Source organism: Danio rerio, chromosome 2, assembly GCF_049306965.1.
Source record: "Danio rerio strain Tuebingen ecotype United States chromosome 2, GRCz12tu, whole genome shotgun sequence".
NCBI classification, from domain to species: Eukaryota; Metazoa; Chordata; class Actinopteri; order Cypriniformes; family Danionidae; genus Danio; species Danio rerio.
This window is the reverse complement of record NC_133177.1, coordinates 45,984,484-46,006,500: the sequence shown is the minus strand read 5'-3', so window position 1 is coordinate 46,006,500 and position 22,017 is coordinate 45,984,484. Positions and strand designations below refer to the sequence as shown.

The window sequence follows — 22,017 nt, the reverse complement described above, 5'->3', positions numbered from 1 at the left end:
TCTCTGCAGCAGCTGCTGAAAAGCTGCGCGCTGCAGATGCAGCTGGTGTGAAAGGCAAACGCCTGCGTGCTGCTTCTGCTCGACATACGTGCTGCTCACGCTCTGCTCACGCACTGTTGACGCTTGTGGTGTAAAATAGGCGTTACACCCCATTTACACAAGGCTTCAGTGTCAATGCTTGACAGAGGGCGTGTCTGAAGTTGGGGCTGACGCGATCATCATAGCGGCGATAGCCAATGAAATTAGTCAGCAATAGGCCACAGTCTGAGCTGCTGTATTTGCATACAGCGATCTGATTGGCTGACACTTCCGTCGCCGCTTAAAGTTGAGCAAGTCCCAACTTTTGCAGCGAGCAATGCCGCTGCATATACATGAATGACAGCTCCGACCTGAAAAAAACACGTAGTGGTAAGTGGCATAATTATCCTTATTTTTAGACCTTATTAATGGTAACTATGGGATAACTAAAGAAACTGCTGTTTTATGGAATAACTGATTAGCCATTTAACCATTAAACATAAAACATTTAAACATTATTTTTCACATACAATTGCTTTAACATAAAGATATTATTAACACATTTCTGTGGTTTTAATATTTTATTTCTAATAACTGATTTCTTTTATCTTTGCCATGATGAAAATACATAAAATTAAACTAGATATTTTTTCAAGTGACATTTAAATGCTTAACCAGGTTAATTCGACAACTTAGAATAATTTATAATGGTTTGTTCTGTAGACAATCAAAATAAATATTGCTTAAGGGGGCTAATAATTTTGACCTTAAAATGGTTTTAAAAACATTAAAAACTGTTTTTATTTTAGCTGATATAAAACAAAATCTTCTCCAGAAAAAATTGGAGGAAATAGTATGAAAATTTATGTATATATGTATATGTATAGATAGATAGATAGATAGATAGATAGATAGATAGATAGATAGATAGATAGATAGATAGATAGATAGATAGATAGATAGATAGATAGATAGATAGATAGATAGATAGATAGATAGATAGATAGATAGATAGATAGATAGATAGATAGATAGATAGATAGATAGATAGATAGATAGATAGATAGATAGATGTAACACTGTAACTGTAAAATGTAACACTGTGATTATATTATTACAGTGCTATAAGTGTGATATTGCATTTATACAACAATTCGACGGCATGATTGTGTATACAAAAAAGAAAATCAAAGACGGAGTCTAAAAATCCTTTTGTAAGAGGAACTACTTTCTTTTGCCATTCCTTCACATCTGCAGCTGACGTCAGAACAACAGAAGCCATTGCTAATTCACCAACATCACTTAAAAGCTAGCGTTTAAATGATTCTCTAGCATAATGTCTAAACTGATGACAAAACAGATGTTTTTCTGACATTTTAAGATTATAAGGCTGAACTGCAACATGGGCTGAATTTAAACAAACAAATTCAATGAAACATTACCAAAATAAATTTCTTTGTTTAAATTCAGCCCATATAAATTGTTTGCAACCGCTTACCTTAAAAAAAATTGGTGTAAATCCAACAAATAAATTTAATTTAGTGTACCTGTACAGTGCGGTTTCAGTCTTGAGGAAAATGCTGACAGAATAACAAAATCCAGTAAATAAAATGCAACAAAATATACATTGTTTTTCACATTCAGGGTGAATAAATATAAACTAGGGATGTACACAATTAAATAATGGAAAAATATCTTTTAAATATGCAATCCGTGTGTCTGTGTAAATGAATAGTGCCATTTCATTCACTTTAAGGACGGCACTTTAGCTTGATTTAGAGATAAATATTATCATTTCATTTACACAAACAAACTGTACTGTTTCTAACTTTAACTAATTGTGACAGAAATATATGACTATTACTATTGTACACTCTCAGATTAAAAAGGTACACAGTGGTACAAATTAAATATTTGTAAAAGTTGTACCCAGAAAAGACCTCCTAAGATACTGTCCTAGCTTTTATGGTATAATTAAAATGAAGGTACACACTTGTTCTTATAAAAAAGGTACATCAGTGTTGGACAACTCTTTCTTTATTACAATATTTATGAACATAAATATTACTGGAAAGGCAAAGTGATTTTTTGAATAATTTCCATATTAAAACATGAATCATCATTTGAAGGCATATGTTTAAAGAAACTCAGAAACATTAATTACTAAGTTCTATAATACAAAACAACTGGTCAAACAAAACTATATATTGTAAACTAAACCTTTAAGGAATTTTAATAAATGCTTGGTAAGCATTTTCTGATAAATACATTTTCATTATTGATATCTGCACCTTTTGACGTTTGCTTTCCACTACCCACATTAGCTGGCAAAAGTCCTGCATGTGCAAAGTGTTTATGTAGACATTTTAGCATTGTAAAGATAATCAAACATTGTGCATATCTTATTACAATAATTGTGCAGATTTCTATTTTAAAATGAAGTAAATTAAATGAACTTTTAAGTGATTGCGTATATTGTGTGCAAATTGGAGAAAAAAAGTTTTACATTGTACATAGAGGAATGTATTTCTGTAACATTTTTGCGAAATGTTAAGCACAAAATAGATCTTTTGATTTAAGTTGAAGTATTTTTACTTCATAACTGTAAATGGAAAAGGTGCATTTGCACAAAAAGAAACTTAAAAAAACATTGTTTAAAATGTATTTGATGTTTTATATTTACTGAAAATAAATTGATTTATTTGGTTATCAAGTAAAATGCCTTTAACAGTGTCAAATGTGTTCCTTATATTTAAAGTACAAAGTGTCTTGTCACTGTAGTCGTACCTTTATGGATCACATTTGTACCTTTAATGAAGATCTAATATTGTGTCTGCAAGTTTTGAAAACCAAAAGGTACATCTTGGTTTCCTATGGTACAAATCATGTCCTTAAAGTAAAACTGCAACGGTACAAATTTGTTTCTTTGTCTTCAGGTACACCTCTGTTCCATAAAAAGGTACTGCCCAAGTGACAGAGTTTGTACCTTCTTTGATACAACATTGTACCATTTTTTTCTGAGAGTGTACAGTAAAACGTACTTAATAACATTACAATCTCTTTGTTTAATAATGAAGCAACATTTCATCAGCATGTTATTAAGAATATGAGACATTATATAAAATGCATATAAAAGACTTAGACTGTATGCATATAAAGTAAAAGACTACATAAATAACATTAGCTGTAATATTGTATACTGTGCTATACATCTGTAAAACTACTATAGTGTTTGATTTCAATGAATAAGACAACCTTTCTGACTACTACTAATAAATAACCAATAAAATGGAATATCCAAAATAATTTTAACAGATTAAATGGAATTTGTGAAAAATAGAAGAAAATTCAGGATAAAAATAATGCATATTCCAGGGGGCCCTGTGCGCAGCTTCTTTGTGACCTCTACTTAATTCCTCGATTGATGCTAATTTAGTCACTAGTGCCCGGAAGCTGTCAAATCCAGTCATCTGGAGGTATTTTTCAGACAATTTAACACTAATTTCTTAGTCTAGGTTACACAAAGAAAGAGTAAACATCGTTCATTGACTACTGTCCTTGTAACCACACAAATCGGGGAGGAAAATCTGCAAAGCTACACAAAAAAATCAGCTATTCGGCCTTTCAGTGGACACATTGACCAACATTTCATCAAGACATTGTCAACAAACTGTCAAGCCTAACATTTCATACTTGTATACATTACAAAGGCTTCATTTACAGAATCTATAATGTATATAAAAATTACAGAGGCTTCATCAAAAAAATGATGCAAATCAAGCACACGCCAACAAAAAAATAATTAAAACCAAGCATGAACACACCGATCGGACCTACCGGCATCAGCGTTCTCTGAGTCCATGTCTGTGTCTGTTCACTGGACCTGCAAGACAATCGCTCTCGTTCTGTCTTTCTCTCTCAAGGTGCTGTACAGTGCAGGAAGTCTAACCATTTTCTACAACACACACACATACACACACGCGCGCACACACATCTGCATGAGGACACAACAAGGGTGAGCTGCATTTAATTTTGATGATGCTGATGTTTTGGCACATTGAAAATCTCACTGCGGTGTCAACACCAGCATCTGTTTGAATAATGCCACCACGCGCACACACACACACACACGCAAGCCCTCTTGACCAAAACAAAACACACACGCCGCCACTTTGCCTTGATGTTTTCCCTCACAACGCATCTTCACTAGCGCGTCGGCCACCACGCATATGAATGAGACACTGCCGAAAGGGGAAGCGAGGAACACCAATACAAAACAGATCAAACACACACAGATCAAACTCTCGGGCGCACTCAAAACGGCCAACGGAAGATCAAACTTTGCTTTGCGAACGCGCACATTATCATCTCAAAGCCATGAGAGAGAGAAAGATCCTTGAGAGAGGGAGAGAGATAAACATGGAGGGATCCTTCAGAGAGAGAAATCCTTGAGAAAAAGAGAGCGAAGGATGCTACACAAACACATCTACATAAAATGCATTCATACTGACTATCGGTTATGATGTTTTAAGGAATTGATCTAAATGGAAATAGATCTAAGTGGTTTAGATCTCTATGTTTTGGTTCAGATTGCAGTTTTTTTTAGTAAAATGAGAAGCAATTAACATTTTGCATTACTGTGGCTTAGATATCTAACGTGAAAGAACAAAAGGCATAAAATCCTATTGAAACAGCAGTTCTCGTGTTCAGCAGGGTGTGCAAACTACAAATTAGCAAGGAATGACTTTTTGTATCCAAAGTCAGGGTTTGCCAATGCTTCGCTGGCAACCGAAGCTGTCAGGGGTGTGAAAAGTCTGTAAAAAGAATCAAATATATTTATTAGCATAAATTATAATAGTTTTGATTATATTATCTGAACTGTGAAGTGACATTTTTTTAATTAATGTGCTGCATTAATTAAAAAAAGACTATTGATTTACATTCATTATCAAATTTGGCAGTGACTTCTGTAATTTCTTATTCAGTACTTTGCTGCCAAAAGAAAGTGTTAAGAGTGTACAAACTCATGCAACCAAACTTTGTAAAACAGCCAATTATTTTTATTATTACAAATGATTAAAGATTTAGGAATAAAATGTACATTTTTATATTAAATTACAATAATGGTCTTTCAGATGAGCAGTTAAACCGAGGTCCTGACTCTCTGTGGTCATTAAAAATCCCATGGTACTTCTTGTAAAGAGTAGGAGTGGAACCTCGGTGTCCTGGCCGAAGTCCCTCAATCGGCCCTTACGATCATGGCCTCCCAATCATCCCCATCTACCGAATTGGATCTATCACAATCACTTCACTCCACCAACAGCTTGTGTGTAGTGAGCGCACTGGCACCGTTGTCCAGTGGCTGCCATCGCATCATCCAAGTGGATACTGCACACTGGTGGTAGTGTGAAGAGACCCCCCCCTCATGATTGTGAAGCTCTTTGGGTGTATGGTCATACACAATAAATGCACTATATAAATACACATTACATTACATAATGGTACCAACTGTTGTTGTTCATAATAATGATATTTGTCATTGTTTAAAAAAAAAACATACGATTGTAAATAATGGACATTTAATATTAGTAAAAATATTTTTATTATTATTATATTTTATTATTATTATATACATTTTAATAATTTTTCTTATAGTATTATATTTAAAATAATGCAATATGCTAACTTAAGTCTCTATAAAAAGATTATTGTTAGTATATGAAGATTTTACCATTATAAATTTAATAAAATTGTCAAATAATAATAATAACTAGAATTGTACATTTCCTAAAGGAAATGTGAATGGGGTTTGCGTGGCAAATCGATGGGGTACAATGTATTTGTTTTGGTTGCTAGGGTGTTCTGAATGGTTGCTAATGTGTTCTGAGTGGTTGCTAGATGGTTGCTAAGGTGTCCTAAGTGGTTGCTAAGGCGTTGCTAGGCGGTTGCTATGGTGTCCTGAGTGGTTGCTAGGTGGTTGCTAAGGTGTTGCTAGGTGGTTGCTAGGGTGTTCTGAGTGGTTGCTAGGTGGTTGCTAAGGTGTTGCTAGGCGGTTGCTAAGGTGTCCTAAGTGGTTGCTAGGTGGTTGCTAAGGTGTTGCTAGGTGGTTGCTAGGGCATTCTAAGTGGTTGCTAAGGCGTTGCTAGGCGGTTGCTAGGGTGTCCTGAGTGGTTGCTAGGTGGTTGCTAAGGTGTTGCTAGGCGGTTGCTAAGGTGTCCTAAGTGGTTGCTAGGTGGTTGCTAAGGTGTTGCTAGGTGGTTCCTAGGGTATTCTAAGTGGTTGCTAGGGTGTCCTGAGTGGTTGCTAGGTGGTTGCTAAGGTGTTGCTAGGTGGTTGCTAGGGTGTCCTAAGTGGTTGCTAGGTGGTTGCTAAGGTGTTGCTAGGTGGTTGCTAGGGTGTTCTGAGTGGTTGCTAGGCGGTTGCTAGGTGGTTGCTAGGGTGTTCTGAGTGGTTGCTAGGTGGTTGCTAAGGTGTTGCTAGGTGGTTACTAGGGTATTCTAAGTGGTTGCTAAGGCATTGCTAGGCGGTTGCTAGGGTGTCCTAAGTGGTTGCTAGGTGGTTGCTAAGGTGTTGCTAGGTGGTTGCTAGGGTATTCTAAGTGGTTGCTAAGGTGTTGCTAGGGTGTCCTGAGTGGTCGCTAGGCCCTTACTAAGGCGTTACTAGGCGGTTGCTAGGTGGTTGCTAGGCGGTTGCTAGGGTAATTTGGGTGGTTGCTAGGCAGTTGCTAGGGTACCCTGGGTGGTTACTAGGCAAGCCTCACATACATGCCTGATGAAATACTTATACTTAGTGAGCATTTCTAGCAAGTTACAGTACTTGGCTAGTCAATATTAGCATGTAGCTAGTCACTGCTAGCATGTGTAGCATATAGGAAGTTCCGTTTGCTAGAATGAGTCAAACGAGCCAATCCCCAAGTCTCTACGATGTTCTGATGCCGAGATATAGCTGTTGATGAATGGTTGCTAGGGTACTCTGTTTTGTTGCTATGGGCGAGGTTGCAGAGTGAACTTGAATGTGGTTGGCTGTCCAAGTCAAATGAGCCAAACCCCAAGTCAATAGGACACTGCTAAGCAAAGATATGCATGTCGGGCAGTTAGAATGGCAGTCTATGGGACCAGTTTGGGGGCGTGGCTTGTGAGATTCATTATCATATTGAGATGCTCATTGGTTGTCTGAGTCAAATGAGCCATCCCCCAAGTCAATAGGACACTGCTAAGCAAAGATATGCATGTAGGCCAGTTATAATGGCAGTCTATGGGACCAGTTTGGGGGCGTGGCTTGTGAGCTTCATTATCATATTGAGATGCTGATTGGTTGTCTGAGTCAGATGAGCCCACCCCCATGTCTCTATGAAACTCCTATGTAATGTTATAGATGTGTGACCTTTATAATGGAAGTCAATGGGATCTGCAATGGGACATCCCACCCCATGTTAAGTCAATGGGGCACTTATTAGGGGTCTTTAAGTGGTTTGGGGGGGCGTGGCTTGTGAGCTTCAAAATCATATTGAGATGCTGATTGGTTGCCTCAGTCAAATAAGCCTACCCTCAAGTCTGTATGACAGTGCTATGTAATGTGATTGACATGTGAGTCAAGAAATGAATGGGAGTCAATGGGCAATGTAAAGTCAATGGGGACCCCTTTGGGACGTCCTAGCACCCCAGGGGTACAACTTATACCCCCTTTTGGGGTATGTTCTCATACAGGCTGCAACCCCCTACAGATGTTGCGAATCCCATATTTCTACGAATTTCACACTTGGCGCTATAACGCTTTAAAGGTTGTCCCATTTCGCGGGGGCGTTAGTGCTGTTCTAGAAAAATGAATGGGAGTCAATGGGGCCAATGTAAGTCAATGGGAGCACTTTGGGACGTCCTAGAGCCCCAGGGGTGCAACTTTTACCCCCTTGCAAGGTATGTTCTCACTTAGGCTGCAACCCTCTACAGATGCTGTGAATCCCATATTTCTATGAAATTCACACGCGGCGCTGTGAGTCGTCAAAGTTGGGCGTAATGTTGAGTCAATGCGTTTTGGGGGGTGGTTTTGGGGCCCCTGCGGGGCCCCAAAACCACCCACCCCTTATAAAAGTCATAGCACACCATTCCCGATAAAGCCGCACGATTTGAGCCCACTTTCAAGGGTCTGGGACGAAAGCTGCGGGACTAGTTACGCGCCGAAAAAGTGTACGGAAGAAGAAGAAGAAGAAGAAGGAAGAAGAATAACTAGAATTGTACATTTCCTAAAGGAAATGTGAATGGGGTTTGCGTGGCAAATCGATGGGGTAAAATGTATCACCGTACTGGCCAAAAAGCAACAACATGCTAATCGAGGTTGCAGCAACATGCTAATATGATTAGCATGTAGCTATCATGATACTAATAGTGTTAGCATCATGCTAGCAACATGCTAATCGAGATGCTATCATCATGCTGACATGATTAGCATGTAATTAGCATGATGCTAATCGTGTTAGCATCATGCTAGCAACATGCTAACCGAGTTGCTAGCATCATGCTAACATGATTAGCATGTAGCTAGCATGATGCTAATCGTGTTAGCATCATGCTAGCAACATGCTAATCGAGTTGCTAGCATCATGCTAATTGAGTTGCTAGTATCATGCTAACATAATTAGCATGTAGCTAGCATGATGCTAATCGTGTTAGCATAATGCTAGCAACATGCTAATCGAGTTGCTAGCATCATGCTAGGGTGCCCTGAGTGGTTGCTAGGTGGTTGCTAAGGTGTTGCTAGGTGGTTGCTAGGGCATTCTGAGTGGTTGCTAAGGCGTTGCTAGGGTGTCCTGAGAGGTCGCTAGGCCCTTACTAAGGCGTTACTAGGCGGTTGCTAGGTGGTTGCTAGGCGGTTGCTAGGGTAATTTGGGTGGTTGCTAGGCAGTTGCTAGGGTAACCTGGGTGGTTACTAGGCAAGCCTCACATAAATGCCTGATAAAATATTTATACTTAGTAAGCATTTCTAGCAAGTTACGGTACTTGGCTAGTCAATATTAGCATGTAGCTAGTCACTGCTAGCATGTGTAGCATATAGGAAGTTCCGTTTGCTAGCATGAGTCAAACGAGCCAATCCCCAAGTGTCTACGATGTTCCGATGCTGAGATATAGCTGTTGATGAATGGTTGCTAGGGTACTCTGTTTTGTTGCTATGGGCGAGGTTACAGAGTGAACTTGAATGTGGTTGGCTGTCCAAGTCAAATGAGCCAACCCCCAAGTCAATAGGACACTGCTAAGCAAAGATATGCAAGTAGGCCAGTTATAATGGCAGTCTATGGGATCAGTTTGGGGGCGTGGCTTGTGAGCTTCATTATCATATTGAGATTCTCATTGGTTGTCTGAGTCAAATAAGCCAACTCCTAAGTCAATAGGATACTGCTAAGCAAAGATATGCATGTAGGCCAGTTATAATGGCAGTCTATGGGACCAGTTTGGGGGCGTGGCTTGTGAGCTTCATTATCATATTGGAAAGCTCATTGGTTGTGTGAGTCCAATGAGCCAACTCATAAGTCTATAGGACACTGTTATGCAAAGATATACATGTAGACCCGTCAAACTGGCAGTGTACACTTATTAATGGAACACTTATTAAGGGTATTTAAATGGATTTGGGGGCGTGGCTTAAGAGCTTAATTATCATATTGAAAAGCTGATTGGTTGTCTGAGTCTAATGAGCCAACCCCCAAGTCTGTATGACACTGCTATGCAAAGATATGCTTCTAGCCCTATTATAATAGAAGTCTATGGGGCCCATTTGGGGGCGTGGCTTGTGAGCTTCATTATAATATAGTGATGCTGATTGGTTGCCTGAGTCAAATGAGGCCACCCCCATTTCTCTATGACACTCCTATGTAATGTTATTGATGTGTTACATTTATAATGGAAGTCAATGGGATGTGCAATGGGACGTCCCACCCCATGTTAAGTCAATGGGGCAGTTATTAAGGGTCTTTAAATGGTTTGGGGGGCGTGGCTTGTGAGCTTCAAAATCATATTGAGATGCTGATTGGTTGCCTCAGTCAAATAAGCCAACCCCCAAGTCTGTATGACACTGCTATGTAATGTGATTGACATGTGAGTCAAGAAATGAATGGGAGTCAATGGGCAATGTAAAGTCAATGGGGACCCCTTTGGGACGTCCTAGCACCCCAGGGGTACAACTTATACCCCCTTTTGGGGTATTTTCTCATACAGGCTGCAACCCCCTACAGATGTTGCGAATCCCATATTTCTACGAATTTCACACTTGGCGCTATAACGCTTCAAAGGTTGTGCCATTTCGCGGGGGCGTTAGTGCTCTTCTAGAAAAATGAATGGGAGTCAATGGGGCCAATGTAAGTCAATGGGAAAACTTTGGGACGTCCTAGAGCCCCAGAGGTGCAACTTATACCCCCTTGCTGGGTATGTTCTCACTTAGGCTGCAACCCCCTACAGCTGTTGTGAATCCCAAATTTATAGGAAATTCACAGTCGGCGCTGTGATTCGTCAAAGTTCGGCTCAATGTTAAGTCAATGGGATTTTGGGGGGGGTTTTTTGGCCCCTGCGGGGCCAAAAAACCCCCCACCCCTTATAAAAGTCATAGCACACCATTCCCGATAAGACCGCACGATTTGAGCCCACTTTCAAGGGTCTGGGACGAAAGCTGCGGGACGAGTTACGCGCCGAAAAATGGTACGGAAGAAGGAAGAAGAAGAAAAAAATAATAATAAGCAAAAGAGCATAGTAAGAATGGACTTTGCCTATGGCAAACCCCATTAATAAACCACAATAGTAAGAATGGACTTTGCCTATGGCAAACCCCATTAATAATAAAAAACGGTCCATTAGTATGCATTAAGTAACCTTACATGATCTTAGTAATGAGCATTAACAGTGCTCCACGTTTACCTTTTAACTTATAAAAATATATATTTAAACTTATGTGTAATTTTTTAAAATTTCATATTTCTTTTAAAAGTAGAACTATTGTTATTTGTAATTATATACTACATAATATTAATAATAATAATTAGAATTATTGTTTTAATTATTATTGTTTGATTTTGTTATTGGATTTAGTGTTAAAATCTTCATATAATAATAATTATAATAATAATAATAATTAATGGGGTTTGCCATAGGCAAAGTCCATTCTTACTATTGTGGTTTATTATTCTTCTTCCTTCTTCTTCTTCTTCTTCTTCCGTACACTTTTTCGGCGCGTAACTAGTCCCGCAGCTTTCGTCCCAGACCCTTGAAAGTGGGCTCAAATCGTGCGGCTTTATCGGGAATGGTGTGCTATGACTTTTATAAGGGGTGGGTGGTTTTGGGGCCCCGCAGGGGCCCCAAAACCACCCCCCAAAACGCATTGACTCAACATTACGCCCAACTTTGACGACTCACAGCGCCGCGTGTGAATTTCATAGAAATATGGGATTCACAGCATCTGTAGAGGGTTGCAGCCTAAGTGAGAACATACCTTGCAAGGGGGTAAAAGTTGCACCCCTGGGGCTCTAGGACGTCCCAAAGTGCTCCCATTGACTTACATTGGCCCCATTGACTCCCATTCATTTTTCTAGAACAGCACTAACGCCCCCGCGAAATGGGACAACCTTTAAAGCGTTATAGCGCCAAGTGTGAAATTCGTAGAAATATGGGATTCGCAACATCTGTAGGGGGTTGCAGCCTGTATGAGAACATACCCCAAAAGGGGGTATAAGTTGTACCCCTGGGGTGCTAGGACGTCCCAAAGGGGTCCCCATTGACTTTACATTGCCCATTGACTCCCATTCATTTCTTGACTCACATGTCAATCACATTACATAGCACTGTCATACAGACTTGAGGGTAGGCTTATTTGACTGAGGCAACCAATCAGCATCTCAATATGATTTTGAAGCTCACAAGCCACGCCCCCCCAAACCACTTAAAGACCCCTAATAAGTGCCCCATTGACTTAACATGGGGTGGGATGTCCCATTGCAGATCCCATTGACTTCCATTATAAAGGTCACACATCTATAACATTACATAGGAGTTTCATAGAGACATGGGGGTGGGCTCATCTGACTCAGACAACCAATCAGCATCTCAATATGATAATGAAGCTCACAAGCCACGCCCCCAAACTGGTCCCATAGACTGCCATTATAACTGGCCTACATGCATATCTTTGCTTAGCAGTGTCCTATTGACTTGGGGGATGGCTCATTTGACTCAGACAACCAATGAGCATCTCAATATGATAATGAATCTCACAAGCCACGCCCCCAAACTGGTCCCATAGACTGCCATTCTAACTGCCCGACATGCATATCTTTGCTTAGCAGTGTCCTATTGACTTGGGGTTTGGCTCATTTGACTTGGACAGCCAACCACATTCAAGTTCACTCTGCAACCTCGCCCATAGCAACAAAACAGAGTACCCTAGCAACCATTCATCAACAGCTATATCTCGGCATCAGAACATCGTAGAGACTTGGGGATTGGCTCGTTTGACTCATTCTAGCAAACGGAACTTCCTATATGCTACACATGCTAGCAGTGACTAGCTACATGCTAATATTGACTAGCCAAGTACTGTAACTTGCTAGAAATGCTCACTAAGTATAAGTATTTCATCAGGCATGTATGTGAGGCTTGCCTAGTAACCACCCAGGGTACCCTAGCAACTGCCTAGCAACCACCCAAATTACCCTAGCAACCGCCTAGCAACCACCTAGCAACCGCCTAGTAACGCCTTAGTAAGGGCCTAGCGACCACTCAGGACACCCTAGCAACACCTTAGCAACCACTTAGAATACCCTAGCAACCACCTAGCAACACCTTAGCAACCACCTAGCAACCACTTAGGACACCCTAGCAACCGCCTAGCAATGCCTTAGCAACCACTTAGAATACCCTAGTAACCACCTAGCAACACCTTAGCAACCACCTAGCAACCACTCAGAACACCCTAGCAACCACCTAGCAACCGCCTAGCAACCACTCAGAACACCCTAGCAACCACCTAGCAACACCTTAGCAACCACCTAGCAACCACTTAGGACACCCTAGCAACCACCTAGCAACACCTTAGCAACCACCTAGCAACCACTCAGGACACCCTAGCAACCACTTAGAATACCCTAGGAACCACCTAGCAACACCTTAGCAACCACCTAGCAACCACTTAGGACACCTTAGCAACCGCCTAGCAACACCTTAGCAACCACCTAGCAACCACTCAGGACACCCTAGCAACCGCCTAGCAACGCCTTAGCAACCACTTAGAATGCCCTAGCAACCACCTAGCAACACCTTAGCAACCACCTAGCAACCACTTAGGACACCTTAGCAACCGCCTAGCAACACCTTAGCAACCACCTAGCAACCACTCAGAACACCCTAGCAACCACCTAGCAACACCTTAGCAACCACCTAGCAACCACTCAGGACACCATAGCAACCGCCTAGCAACGCCTTAGCAACCACTTAGGACACCTTAGCAACCATCTAGCAACCACTCAGAACACATTAGCAACCATTCAGAACACCCTAGCAACCAAAACAAATACATTGTACCCCATCGATTTGCCACGCAAACCCCATTCACATTTCCTTTAGGAAATGTACAATTCTAGTTATTATTATTCTACTATTTTATTATCATACATTTTTATTTTTTATTATATTATTATATTAAAAATAATGCAATATGCTAACTTAAGCCTCCAATAAAAGAAAAGATTATTATTATTATTATTGTTGTTGTTGTTATTATTATTATTGTTGTTGTTATTATTAATTATTATATGAATAATTTAACATTATAAATTTAATAACAAAATATTTAAATAATAATAATTATTATTGTTATAAAAATATTATTATTGTTATTAATATTATGTAGTATATAACTAATAATGTAACTAATAATATAATAATATAAAAAAATTACACATTTAGGTTTAAATATATATTTTTATAAGTTAAAAAGTAAACAGCTGAATGATTTACAGAGAAACATAAAAACAAAGGAGCAAATGAAGGAGCAACCTAAAACATGGGCAAACTGCCATGTTTAATTATCATCATCACCTTTTGAACTTTTTTGAACTATGACGGAATTACTTTTTAACAAGATGTTAACGTTACATGTGCTAGTGAAAAATAAAGTGAGAGGTTTGTACTGACTGTAGGCTTATATGTTTCGTAATGTTTATGTAACCAAATCATGCCTAAATGTATGTTTTGGGTATTTTTTTGTAAGTGGTAACAAGTCTCTGTATGTGTTCATTCATACTATATATTCATTTATTTCTTTTATATAAACGCAGACGTAAAAACTGTAGATTTTGCATCATTGGTCTGCAGCTATAAGCAAATCCTATTCATAGAAAGGTTAGTAATTAACACTTATACATAAGCATTTATGTATATACTGTACAGCCCTTTTTTTTAGTAAGAAGTGCTTCTCGATGTGTGAACTTTAAATGGGAATGAAGTCGACTGCAACTTTCTGCCGTATGCCACGCCTACCAGAAGGGTACCATTGGTACCACTTGGCAGTGGAAAAACAAGTCTGATAAAGGTGACCCAAACCGAACTCGCTCAGTGGAAACAAGGCATAAGACATTACATGTTTAATCACGAGAATACAAATTTTATTAAAATAACAAACACGTTTAGTTGCCCACATTTATTTATTAATCAAATATCACAAGTATTCCTCACCAGAATGATATCTCTCACATTGTATTGCCATGTTTTATCAACCTCTTTAAACAATGGACTTTATTCCACAAGTAAAGGTACAAGTAAACAATGTTAGATAACTAGTTATATAAAGTCGGTTATGTTGTAGATGAACGTAAACATCCTTAAAAATAGCCTTATAGCTTGAATGCAGCCTCAGAGAACATTTACAGAATCCCTTTTTCTATCATTTTTCCTCTCTCATCCCATGTCAAGGATAAAGAGCTCGTCTTACAGGGTCCTGACTGCCCAGAAATAGACTGACTGACTGTGTGTGCGTGTGTGTCAGAGGAGAGAGGTTATCATACTCCCTCTGAGGGGTGTGGGAGTTGTGTTTGTACTTTAGTGGAGAGGTCACCCTACTCTCTAAATGTGTGTGTGTGTGTGTGTGTGTGTTGCACTTCTCGTTTGAGTGCAGAGCGTCAGCAGCAATAACCCTCAGGGTGTCTGGTCTACTGCGTCAAACTACACATTACGCAATCTTACGAAACTATATCACAAATGGCCAAAATAAATGCCGCACAAAACGATATTATATGCAAAATTAAGCAATGACACACACTTAACTGCGTCAACAGCAGTCATGTAAACAACACCGAAACGTCTGGGAAATTAACTGGCAAACTAACAATAACCAAAACAAGACAGTGCCAAACTAAACATAAAACATCATTGCAAACGAAATGTTACCAAAGCAATCTTGCACAACAATAACTAAATAAATATCGTACAAAAAAAACAAAAAACAAAAAAAAACATACAAAATAGTACCAACATATTCTCACAATACATCAGTTTGTGCTAAACTAAATAATGTCATAGGCAATAAAGCAGTAAACACACAAAAGAAACATTATCGAAGGACTTCAATACATGTACATTAGACTTTGTTAATATTTACACAACTAGCAGTGGTAAGGAATACTTCATGGTATTTACACATGGGAGTGACTTTGACACGGATGAAAGTAAAAACTTGTTGCGACTTGCTGAAGAAAGACCGAATTAATCCTGTGTGTTCACATGTCAATGTACTGTATTTATGAGCTATTTTACAATAACTTTTAATGTGGCTCAAACTAAATATAGAATTGTATTATAACACTTATGCATTTGATACCAAAAAACTCTGAACTGAAATCAATAACAAACTAAATCATGTAAGTGCAAGGATAGGCCAAATAAAGCACAACAATTCTTGAAAATAGCAAACGAAAAATCATCAACACTTGAAAACACCAGAATCCAAAAATAACACACTAACAATACAAACAAAAACATCCAAAACCAAACCACCAAAACCACACAAACTAACCAATAGCAATGCAATTTTGCTAACTAATTTGCATCATAAAGTTGGCAGTCATTCAATTCAATTCATGTTTATTTATATAGTGCTTTTTACAATGTAGATTGTGTCAAAGCAGCTTAACATAGTTTTAGTAATCTAGTCATGATAAAATTCAAATTGAAAAATTTAAATGGAATATTGAGGCGTTCATAATAACTGATGTGCTCATCACTTTATAAAGCCTTGAGCATTCATTAACTCAAAAATATATTTTTAATTAAAATATAGGCCATAATATTAGTGAAAGTAGGGCTGGGCGCTAAAAGCGGTATCGATATTTATTGAACACCATTGTCAATATCGAGTAAACAATTATTCTGTATGAAGTTTCGGTATGAAGGCTATAGTTTTATTAAAATATTGCTGCTGAGCACGCGCCTTGGAAGCAAAGACAATAAGCTCAAGGTGTAGTAGAGATTGTAAATAGAAAATGATGTCGCCAGAGTAGCTTTTTGGTTTCTTTTTTTGTGCATCCCACCCACTAACACCCCATCTGAAAGATTTTTTTAGGGGATAATGTAGTCATCCAACTTAACAATTAGTAATGTTGCAGTGTGTTGCAATTTGTAAAGATGTGTAATGATTTTTGAATAATGTTGGTTGGTTCCTTTACTTGAAAGCTCAGATTTGATTATCATAATTTGTTTTGTTTACAAAGTTTGAGGTTTACTGTCTCATTATTGTTCACACCTTACAGATGTTGATCTACCCTAAAGTTTGCTTTGATTGTAACATTTTATTTATCAAGTTTAAGAGTCTCTTTTTCATAAAGAGATCAGATATTTTGTTTAAATATTTTTGTTTTTGACTATTAAAACTATTTGCCTTAGTAATATTGGTAAATTAAAATAAAGGGGTTAAATAAAACATTCTAATATTCCTAAATGTATTGTTAAAAAAGTTCAGTTATTACCAATATCAAATGATATGAAACATGATATAGGGATAATTTTTTTTTGCAATATCACCCAGCCAAAGTGAAAGGTCATAGTAATTCATGTTTTAGGATGACTTTAAAGCCAGCAACATAAAAGTATTTCTTAAACATCAAATACCCTAAAACTTAAATGAACCAATGATTTTTTTTTTCAAAGCTAAACTGCATCAAAACAACAGACAAAAAAATAAATAAAAAAAAAACAGAAAGTCTGAAACAAAACTCAAACATGCACTAATTATGTAAAACAACTGAATAAGTCACATTTAATTATTATTAAAGTGTTGGCCTAAAATAAGAGCCATTTATTGTAAAAAAAAAAACAGAGTTAGTTAACTAAAATGAAAACCATTTTCTCACTTAAAATAACTAGAATTAAATAAATATTAGGTTAGTCAATTTGACAGATTGTAATAACTAAAACTGAATTCAATTTATGAAGACATACAAACCCAACAAACAAAAGAATTGACAAACACAATTGATTCATTACAACTAACTACAATCACTGACAAAAATACAACAGGCTCTCGATGATCCTAAAATAGCACTGAGGAACGAAGCACAACAATGGCCGCAGGAGACTCTCATAAGCTCTTCAGAAACACTCAAATCGGAGACGTCCAAATACATTACGTAAGATGCCCATCTTGGACCCTGCTGAGTGGGATTTTGTGCTGACATTAAATCACATGCCAGTGCCACCTGCTGTCAAGGTTTGTGACATCAGTGCCAACACCTCAACAGAGTCTGACATGAGTCACTGTCCTGCACTAAACACATTACAATGCCAACGGGAACCATGGGAATTAGACTTATGTTGACGTTCAGCAATTCAATATATTGTGACAATGAACATGCACAATATCGTGGGCTCTTCAATACAATGAATATTGATTTAATATTGTTTAAACTTTTAAGCTTCTAAAGAATGTTCATATTGTTGTTCCGAAAGTTGTTGTCCATGAGAGCAACAAATGCTTGAAGAATTAACAGGTGATTTATTTGTAAACATTAACATTTTCACATTAATCTGCAAAACAAAATAAAAAAATTTCTATGATTATTTACAGGACTTTTGTTAGTTTAATTTTTAGAGTAAGGTTCGATTTGTTAATGTTAGTTAGTTTAACTTAAGGATAATGACAACAACAAAAGCGATTAAAGATCTTAGCTAACGCTCATTTCTTAGTTAATGCTTAATAACAGATTAAAATCATAATCATTTTATTAAATGGGGATAACAACTAATATAATTCATCTGTATTCAGTGCTTAATATGCAAATGAATAATTCCCGGAAACAAAACCAGAAAATAAAAAGTTACCCTGACCGATGTCCATCAAATAAATGTAGCTTTCCTAGAACATGACATTATTAAATGGTGATAGCACGAAAAAAGAGCATCACATTTCTGCATCTTTTGTTATTTTGTGCCATAACGTTATAGGTCAGTCATGGATAATAAAAACATGTACCTACAAACATTAATCATGTAAACAATCACTAATCAGATCACTTCACTATTATGTGTCAAGTAAAAAACAAATAATTAAATGACTCACTCAGTCTAATCTTTAATTAGAGCCCACAATTCAAAAAGAGCCCACAAAAAGAGCCCACTCTTCTGTTATGTTATCTAGTTGACTTGAGATCGCTTTGCTTCTGTCTCCTGCTATCCTGATCCATTCATGCAGTTTCATCTTTTAAGGATCTTTTTTGATCAGGCTCAAGATCAGATTTAGTTGTGGTTTTAAAAAATTTAAATGTGCGTGACTGCCTCCTTGCCATTTTAAAAATACAAATATTATTTAGGTTTAGGGATGGGTCAGTATCAGATTCTGACGGTATAATAACCTTGGATAAAAATATCATGGTTTCACGGGGTTGTTATTACTGCTCTAAAATATATTCTTTTTAAATGTCTGGATAAAAAAACTAGAACTTTTTTTTTCCATTTGAACATAATATATGTTATTTCCAGACACATTAGAAATATTTTGGAACAGTAAACATGTCATGCTAAATAATTAAAATGAATCTGCTCTCATCAGTTTCAAAAAACACAGATTTTTTTACAATTTAAAACAGCATCTTTGCATATCTTTTCGGCTGTAGATACTGTTAAAAAAAACGTTAAAAAAAAAACTTACATATATCGTAGGAACAGTATAGCAGAAAATTTAGCTTGTTTTAAAATCTTGACTATTCCAAACCGTGGTATACCTTGAAAACAGATATCGTCCCATGGATATTTAGGTTGGCCACTATGCCATTATTTATTGTTGCTGCTCACTGCGCGCAAAACAACAATCACCAACCAATAAGAGATGTAAACATAAGAAAGCTTATTGGCTGAAAATATTGTTGAGGGTCAATGGTTTTGCTTTAACTTGCGCATGGTGACTACCATCCTGTGGACACAATCCACACAGCTTTCGCTTGCTTTCACATTCTGTTCCCCTCTCTCACACACACACACACACACACACACACACACACACACACACACACACACACACACACACACACACACACACACACACACACACACACACACACACAAGTAAGTATTCACAGTGCACAAGTTAATGCCGGATGCATTAAAATTAATACTAAAACACAAAACACGAATACTGAACATTTTCCTGAACAGGATCTGAAAAGACCTGGCTCAAATTAAGCACTGGTTGTATTTTTTTATTAACTTTAACATATAACTATAATATGCAATAACATGATTAGACTTCATCGTTACCTATTATAATTTACCATAGTATTGTTATTATACCTGTTCGAGTAACCTTTTTGAAACTTAGGTAAACGTAATACCGTATACCGCGATAAAAGCTTACGCTATTAATCGTCGCAAGAAAATGTAATACACTCATGGAATGCATTTAGTGATTAGAAGCACATTTATTAAGATAAAGTTCTCTATTATACTGAAGCCAAAGGAAATACCATGGTACTCGCTGTGCTTTTCTGTTATTGCTGAAGCAGCAGGGAAGAGCTGAGATCAGCAGGACTTTAGTAAAGACACTGACTCATTCTCACATACACACTGCAGCACAATGTTTGCAGCATAAACCGTCTTAAGTTAATGACAGAAGGTTGAGGTTATGACCGGCTCGGGTTCGGCATCTTACCGGCAGGCATTCCTCCACTCGGTACCGTTCAACCGATGCTCCGCGTCTGGATCAGATCAGCTCGGAAGGGGGTTTGGCTTCAACATATGGATCGGAACACGGCTGGTTCACACACATACATACAAACGGACACACACAAACACGGATTAAACGAATCCAATCAGAACCCGTCAACAACACCGATCTTAATATGAACGCACGTTATCAAACATGGCGGTGCTGCGACTGTGTTGTTAAGAATTAAAGAAGTGAAGAAAGAGAGTTGTGTGTGAATACCTGTAGATGCAGATTAAGCGCAACACATCCGTGTTTCCTGCTTCACATTCCGCGTGACGTCGAGACACGCCAACACGGAAGTGATAGTCGGTGATGAGAACAGAGAGGAGAGCGCGCGCCGTGCACGCGTCGAGGGCGACAGAAAAAAACAAAAACATGAGACACACACACGCACACACACGCCTCGGGAACTCGCACAGTGGAACAGGTGGGTAGAGGACAGAAGAAGTTTATTATAATATAATGACAAGTCTCTGGGAATGTGTGTATTATCAGCTCTTACATCTAACTTCTAAAATTAATAAGCAGGGCAATCCCGGTTGTCTTTGATTTAGGTTAATGAACTGCTCAAGTGTGTCCTGGTTGGTGGAATAATTGAAAAAATCTTATTAAAAGATCTATTAGTTCCAAGTTTTGGATGGCATGTCACCAGAATATTTTTACTCTTCATTTATTTTTAAATCTTAAAGGATTAGTTCAGTCAGAAATTACATTTCTGTCATCATTAATGCTTAGAAATTTGTCTTTATTTTACTCTGTGGTACTATGCAAATAGTCATTCTAAATGCAGTTTGCTTGTTTTTTTTTATCATTGCTGATACAGTAAATTGGATTTTTTTTATGGCACAAATAATGCAAAAACCTCATAAATGTGGCTTATAATAGGGTTTTTAATCAAATTAGCAAATCACTTTAACATTTAGACTTTTTAAAAATACAAAACTACGCTATAGTTTAGTTCATTATGAAATTATAATAAAGTCAGCTTTAATGTTGATAACGTTATTGATCCTCTTAGAAAAATATAAACAAGAGCTTTCACTGGGCCAGTACTGTTTCAGAAGGTGCAAGTTTGTAGCTGAAGGGTCAATGTTAATACCCTAAAAGCACATATTAGTGCCTAAGCAGTGCAATACCTTTGAAATGTTTAGGAACTAAATACAGTGCTCAACATATACATATACATAAATACATCCCTCGCAAATCTATCTTTTAAATGTACATTTTGATTAGGAAGCTATACAATATTATACTTGTGCATATACATTAGATTAGTCAGTACTGAAGCCAAATCTAGAGCTTATCAAACAAAATTACTTGCAACAGTCCAAAAACTAGTACACCCGAATTTATATGTCAGGGAAAAATATAAAAAAAACTAATTTTTTAATCTGTATACTTGAATATAGGTTATTTACTTCTTTGTATGTTCTTGGCCAATTAAATACTCTAACATTATTTGTGTAATGTAAGCATAATCTAAATCAATTTTGCATAGATATAAATATAAATTGAAACTCAATAGATTGTTGCATGTTTTTATGACATGCTGTAATAAGTTTTTTTTAAATATATATATATATATATATATATATATATTTTTTTTTTTTTTTTTACGTAGAAAATGGAACATTCGGTCATGAAAATTTACCTTAAAGTCATGGAAAAATCATGGACTTTTAGTATTAAAATGTGGATGAACCCTGTACAATATTTAGCTTAAATTTTATCGTATTGTCTTTCAATTTCTAAATATGTTTGGTGACTAAAATATTTTTC

At 37.4% G+C, this 22,017-nt stretch overlaps 2 protein-coding genes across 43 annotated transcripts in view; one reads left to right on the top strand and one right to left on the bottom strand.

Annotated features, from left to right (window-relative positions):
- Positions 1–20,525, bottom strand: part of efr3a (EFR3 homolog A (S. cerevisiae)) — a 100,403-nt gene extending 79,878 nt beyond the window's left edge. For 10 of the 19 annotated variants that reach the window (XR_012385845.1, XR_012385858.1, XR_012385866.1 and 7 more), the window contains exons 1-2: positions 20,458–20,525; positions 20,182–20,283 (exon numbers count right to left, since the gene is read on the bottom strand). Coding sequence is in view for 12 of the 19 variants with exons in the window: in XM_073913663.1 (XP_073769764.1) it covers positions 20,182–20,191 (10 nt within the window). In the remaining 7 variants the exon portion in view is untranslated. 19 annotated transcript variants of the gene reach the window in all.
- The window catches only part of adcy8 (adenylate cyclase 8 (brain)), a 158,940-nt gene continuing 157,446 nt past the window's right edge, over positions 20,524–22,017 (top strand). For 20 of the 24 annotated variants that reach the window (XM_073910969.1, XM_073910886.1, XM_073910972.1 and 17 more), the window contains exon 1: positions 20,540–20,665. The gene's annotated coding sequence lies outside the window, so the exon portion shown is untranslated. Of the gene's footprint in view, positions 20,666–22,017 lie in introns of all 24 variants that reach the window. The other 4 variants (XM_073910864.1, XM_073910909.1, XM_073910931.1 and 1 more) reach the window with 4 other exon arrangements.